Below are 6,414 nucleotides of genomic sequence, written 5' to 3' on the forward strand. Positions count from 1 at the left end.
TTGCATTTTCGAGAAGGAACCTGAAAGTAAGAATTTGGTTGGACAATGTATACCATGCGTATCCCGTACATAGGACTAATAGAACTTGAAACTTGAAGCCTACCCTCCAGGTCTCCGGGGTCCTCGGGTAGGAGCTCCACCACGATCTCCCCGTCCTCCTCGTCGCGGGCCAGCCAGCGATGACAGGGGAACGTCACGCTCTCTACCACCTCCTGGAGCTCCGTCACGTACTCCTCCTCCTCGTCCTCCTCTTTCTTCTTCTTTTTATTCTTCTTCTTGTCCTTCTTGTCATCCTTCGGTTTCTCCTTCACCACTTCCCTCTGTACCATGGCCATAGTGAGCCGCTTGATGTCCACCGTCTCAAGGAACCACCCGTCGCTCACGCCCGAACCATCGTGCCCGATGCGGATTTTGAATAATTTGCCCACGTTCAGCGCCTCGATCTGGGGGTTGAGAGACAGGAAGACAGGTCAATGGTGGTTATTTTTTGTTTAATTTAATTGATTAGGATCCTCATTAGTCGACACCAATGGCGACAGCTAGTCTTACTGGGGTCTGATATATAACGAAAAAGACATTACAGACTAAATCATTTACAATTTCAATACATTTAAAAATATTAACATGTAATGTGTGTGTACATCTATCAGCACTTTGCAGGACTTGATCATATGACAGGACAATAATCAAGATAAGATCAAACTAGAGCTTGCAGGACTTGACCATATGACAGGACAATAATCAAGATAAGATCAAACTAGAGCCTGCAGGACTTTGATCATATGACAGGACAATAATCAAGATAAGATCAAACTAGAGCCTGCAGGACCTTGACATATGACTGGACATAATCAAATAAGATCAAACTAGAGCACTGCAGGACTTGATCATATGATGGACAATAATCAAGATAAGATCAAACTAGAGCCTGCAGGACTGATCATATGACTGGACAATAATCAAGATAAGATCAAACTAGAGCCTGCGGACTTGATCATATGACTGGACAATAATCAAGATAAGATCAAACTAGAGCCTGCAGGACTTGATCAATGACTGGACAATAATCAAGATAAGGTCAAACTAGAGCCTGCGGACTTGATCATATGACTGGACAATAATCAAGATAAGATCAAACTAGAGCCTGCAGGACTTGATCATATGACTGGACATAATCAAATATAGATCAAACTAGAGCCTGCAGGACTTGATCATATGACAGGACAATAATCAAGAAAGATCAAACTAGAGCCTGCAGGACTTATCATATGACTGGACAATAATCAAGATAAGATCAAAACTAGAGCGCTGCAGGACTTGATCATATTGACGACAATAATCAAGATAAGATCAAACTAGAGCCTGCAGACTTGATCATATGACGGACAATAATCAAGATAAGATCAAACTAGAGCCTGCAGGACTTGATCATATGACTGGACAATAATCAAGATAAGATCAACTAGAGCCTGCAGGACTTGATCATATGACTGGACAATAATCAAGATAAGATCAAACTAGAGGCCTGCAGGACTTGATCATATGACGGACAATAATCAAGATAAGATCAAACTAGAGCCTGCAGACTTGATCATATGACTGGACAATAATCAAGATAAGATCAAACTAGAGCCTGCAGGACTTGATCATATGACTGGACAATAATCAAGATAAGATCAAACTAGAGCCTGCAGGACTTTGATCATATGACTGGACAATAATCAAAATAAGATCAAACTAGAGCCTGCAGGACTTGATCATATGACGGACAATAATCAAGATAAGATCAAACTAGAGCCTGCAGGACTTGATCATATGACTGGCAATAATCAAGATAAGATCAAAACTAGAGCCTGCAGGACTTGATCATATTGACTGGACAATAATCAAGATAAGATCAAACTAGAGCCTGCAGGACTTGATCATATGACTGGACAATAATCAAGATAAGATCAAACTAGAGCCTGCAGGACTTGATCATTATGACTGACAATAATCAAGATAAGATCAAACTAGAGCCGCAGGACTTGATCATATGACAGGACAATAATCACAAGAAAATCAAACTAGAGCCTGCAGGACTTGATCATATGACTGGACAATAATCAAGATAAGATCAAACTAAGCCTGCAGGACTTGTCATATGACAGGACCAATAATCAAGATAAGATCAAACTAGAGCCTGCAGGACTTGATCATATGACAGGACAATAATCAAGATAAGATCAAACTAGAGCCTGCAGGACTTGCTTTGTGGAGTGTGATGTCAAAAAAACACCTAGAGGTTAGCATGTGTTGTTTTCCAGAGGGAATAGAAAATTAATACTTTGTATTTATTAAGGATCCGCATTAACTGCTGACTTGGTGGCAGCTACTCTTCCTGGGGTCCAGCAACATTAAGGCAGTTATATACAATTTAAAATAATACATGACATTACATTTCATAACACTTTTCACAACACATTAAGTGTGTGCCCTCTGGCCACTACTCTACTACCACATATCTACAATACAAAATCTATGTGTACGTGTGTGTAGAGTACATGTCTTATCATGTGTGTGTAAGCGTACAGCACAACATACAAAAATAACTGTTCTGAAAATAACGGGAGCAAACTCAACACAAGAGCAAACAATTAGCAATTAGCCTCCGGTGTGTCTGTGTCTCACCCTTCTGAGAGCCTACAGAGCAGAGCATCTCTTTATTACGGACAGACCTCTCCCTCCTTACAAATTTGAGATTTGTCATCATCAACTCCACTCCACAACATGGCAGAATTACTGATTTCATGCTAAATCTTCTCAAAACCAATGATAGCTGTACTCTTCAAGAATCCATCCAATTCACAAAGGGAAAATTATTTCCTTCCCACAATTTGAACCCAATCAATGTGTAGTCAGTAGACTACTATTACTGGTTCACTGACTGTATCTGAACAAGGTGATCCAGACCTTATAGATCTCTGTGGTCCCGCGCTCAAAGTTGTTGGAGCGGCTCTTGAGGCTGATGAGCTCGGTCTTGCCCTCCTCTCCGTAGATCTGGCAGAACACATTGGCGTTGGTGCCACCATTGCGCATGTTCCCCGTGACCACTGTGACCTCGTAGTTAATCACTGCAAACCAGAGGGCAGAGCAACATGTCACTAACCAATTAAACCATGGCAGAATGATGGAGAGTGGCGACTAATGCACCACAATCCATCACAATCACTAAGTAGGCCGTCAGCACTTATTACTGGACAGAACTGTATTCATCTAGTCACGTCATCTGATTACAGGTTGTTTCAGTGATAATGTAAGTTTTCTATCATTTTGACTGTTCCTGTACTTTTTCATTGGGTTTTCTTGTGACAACTCTGGTAGATACATTGTGTGTACAAATGCCACAGAGTGTATTTGAAAGCTCTGGTATATTACACAGTGTGTATAAACATTACACTGTAAATATATGTATTCTCTGGCACAGTATGTACTGTATAATACATGCATTGTCTCAGAGTATCCAATCTAGTAAATTGTCTGTTACGTTTCTCGATGTCCAGGGTCTCGCTGGGATAGATCTCCACCTCCACCTTGCCATCAGCCTCATCCTTACAGAGCCAGCGATGGCTGGGGAACTGGTACTGCTTCCCATGGACCGGAACAATGATCTGGACACTGTCCAGGAACCAACCAGCACGCAGACCCTCGTTAGTGTGGCCTATCAGCAGACGGTGGATCTACAGAGATAGAAAACAGGAAGTAAGAATCAGGATGGAGGGTCATTTAACAAATGTTTTTATCCAGTTAACATGGTCCGTATGAGACCCATGTAGGAATCAAAACCACAACTGATGTTTAATAAAGCACCATACAACTCCAAGAAACTGAGACATACACTATAATTACCTACTGTTGAGATGAGTTGGTTTAAATTAGACAACTATAATCTATGTTTCTAGGTTTCTGATCATGTATTCTATAAGACATAAAAAATGACACACTTGTCCGATGTCATAGGTCTCGACGGTGAAGATATCAGTTTGGCCCGTCTCATAGTAGTTACTCAGGTCGTTGTCCGAGACCACCAGGAGTATCCTCGTGGTGTCGCCCTTCTCTCCGTACAACTTAACAAACACCTTGGAGTCCGAGCTGGCCCCATTGATGTTGCCTGTCTTCACCGAGATATGGTAGTTGACATCTTAAAAGACATGAGGCATGGGTTTTTCCTCTTGTAGACACACACACAACTTTAAATGGGGCCTTGAGTTTTTCATTTTCAGATTTTATTTTTTCATTGTACTGTATATTCACACTAGCTACAGTATGTGAACATCTGTAGTATAATGTTTCTCCTACAGATACGCTATCTTAATTTGACACGTTTCTCACAGCAAGAAATTTATGCAGGAAATGTGAATTATTAGGTGATTTATAATTAATGGACATTTTTATAAGGGTTGATATTTTTTTTGTTAGGATAAATCAAGTCTGATATTTTAAAGTGGAAATTACAAACTTGACAAGCCTTTTTAAACCTCGATACACTACAATTTGCATTTGCTGCTGCGCAGGAAAATTCTCTGTGACAACAGAGTGATCAAATTAGGATAGAACACCTGTACTTGATGTCTTTTGAAACATATCAAGTATCTTTCGATTGTTAGTTTGTCCAGACTGCTGAGTCTGTGTGATTAATGACCATGGGGGGGGCTACTCGACAAGCCATTTTGTTTTTTTCCCCCCACCTGCACATAATGTTGTTGTTTTTTAAAACTCTGTACAAACTGTCTTTCTATTTGTGCAAATAAACTCAACTAAAGTGTTGTCTGTTTCATGGTTGACTCACTGTGGAGACGCAGACCATCTCCTGCTGGCACTAACTCACGAACGATCTGTCCATCGTCCTCATTCCGGTCCAACCACCTGGCATAAAATACACCCAAAAGGAGATACTCCATTTGAATCAACCGCACCTCTACAAGGCACAGGTATACAACCTAAAACACTTTCACTCAACATTGCTTAATGTATAGCCTAGAGGTTGAAGGAGGAAAGTGTTACGGTGTAACAGGGCACCCCAGACTTGTGGTTTAGCTCCAGTTACTGGAGGGAGAGAGACCTGGCTGGCCACAGTGTGTTTAGTCCCTATTTGTAATGGGATGCTGGTCCATCAGCTGACTAACTGGTTTAAGTGAGGCAATTGGAGAACTGCCAATAGAAACAGACTGGGTGTGGCCAGGCCAGATGACTGTCTTCCCTGAGGCTGTATGGCTGGTAGTGAAACACTGTGTGATTGGCTGTTTGGTGCTTTAGTTGTTACTTGTGATGGGAGTGAGTGATTAGATTAATTTCATTATCAAGTAAAAATGTCCCTGAAGGTGCACAGTACAAGTCCATGAAGGTGCATCCCATGAAAGTAATTTCCCAAACTCTCAGTAAACTGATGGAATTTTAATTTCAATAAATTGGTTACGTTCTCGTTTTACATTATAGTCACCAAGGGCTGGATTTAATGCATAGTGCTGAATATCAGCGCTGTAGTGTGATTGAAATGGAAAGATCATTTCCGATTGACCTGACATATGCAGCATTTACCGTGAATGCAGTCTCCGCAAACGTGGGAACATTGCTTTTAAATTTCTATCCGCTGTAGCGCAGGTCTTCAGCGCAATGCACTGAATCGAGCCCTAAGTTAGTTAGTTGGCCATGCTCCCATTATGTTATGAAATATATAATGTGATTGGTTGCCACGTGATTGGCTGGTTGACTTGCCTGTTACAGGGGAACTCTATGGCCGCAGACTCTGGTTGGCCCTCCTCCCTGACCAACACCTTATCCAGGAACCAACCGCAGCCTCCACCCCTCCCATCATGGCCGATACGCACCCTGCGCACCTGCCCCAACGACACCGCCTCGGTCAGAAACTCATCGGCCTGTGGAGAAATGAGGGAGATAAACCGCTCAAAACCAAGTTAACCCACTGAGCTAAAGCCTAGAGATTAGATCTGGGAGCTAACACAAGTCTTCAGGTCTCAGGAAGGGTTACTGATTGCATGAGCATCATTCACTGAACCACCTACACTACATATACACCCAGGTACTCCTGAACCACCCCTACTCACGTTGCCCTTTTCAAACTTGTTGACATTGTTTTTGCTGAGGAACATGAGTCGATCCCCTGTGTCTCCCAGGTCCCCGATCACATTAAGGAATACGCTGGCATCAGTTCCACCTCCACTCACTCTCCCAGTACAGATGGTGATGCGATACTTCAGGACTGAGAAGTATATAATGTTAACATTCTCTGTGATGATTCTAAACATTCTTAATAGGACAAGAGTATTGATAAGTATTCATGCAATGTTTGAAGGTATGCGGTTGTCATACCAGTATGTGGTTTTAGCGTGTGTGTGTGTGTGTGTGTGTGTGTGT

The 6,414-nt window shown here is 41.9% G+C and overlaps 1 protein-coding gene across 1 annotated transcript in view; it reads right to left on the reverse strand.

The window, feature by feature from the left end:
* LOC111960901 (lipoxygenase homology domain-containing protein 1-like) overlaps positions 1-6,414 on the reverse strand; it is a 55,244-nt gene that overhangs the window by 24,523 nt on the left and 24,307 nt on the right. The window contains exons 11-17 of the mRNA XM_070439532.1: positions 6,105-6,259; positions 5,755-5,915; positions 4,829-4,905; positions 3,984-4,180; positions 3,527-3,719; positions 2,953-3,113; positions 104-443 (exon numbers count right to left, since the gene is read on the reverse strand). Coding sequence (XP_070295633.1) covers positions 104-443; positions 2,953-3,113; positions 3,527-3,719; positions 3,984-4,180; positions 4,829-4,905; positions 5,755-5,915; positions 6,105-6,259 — 1,284 coding nt within the window. The remainder of the gene's footprint in view (positions 1-103; positions 444-2,952; positions 3,114-3,526; positions 3,720-3,983; positions 4,181-4,828; positions 4,906-5,754; positions 5,916-6,104; positions 6,260-6,414) is intronic.

This window comes from Salvelinus sp. IW2-2015, linkage group LG4q.1:29, assembly GCF_002910315.2.
Source record: "Salvelinus sp. IW2-2015 linkage group LG4q.1:29, ASM291031v2, whole genome shotgun sequence".
Classification (NCBI taxonomy): Eukaryota; Metazoa; Chordata; class Actinopteri; order Salmoniformes; family Salmonidae; genus Salvelinus; species Salvelinus sp. IW2-2015.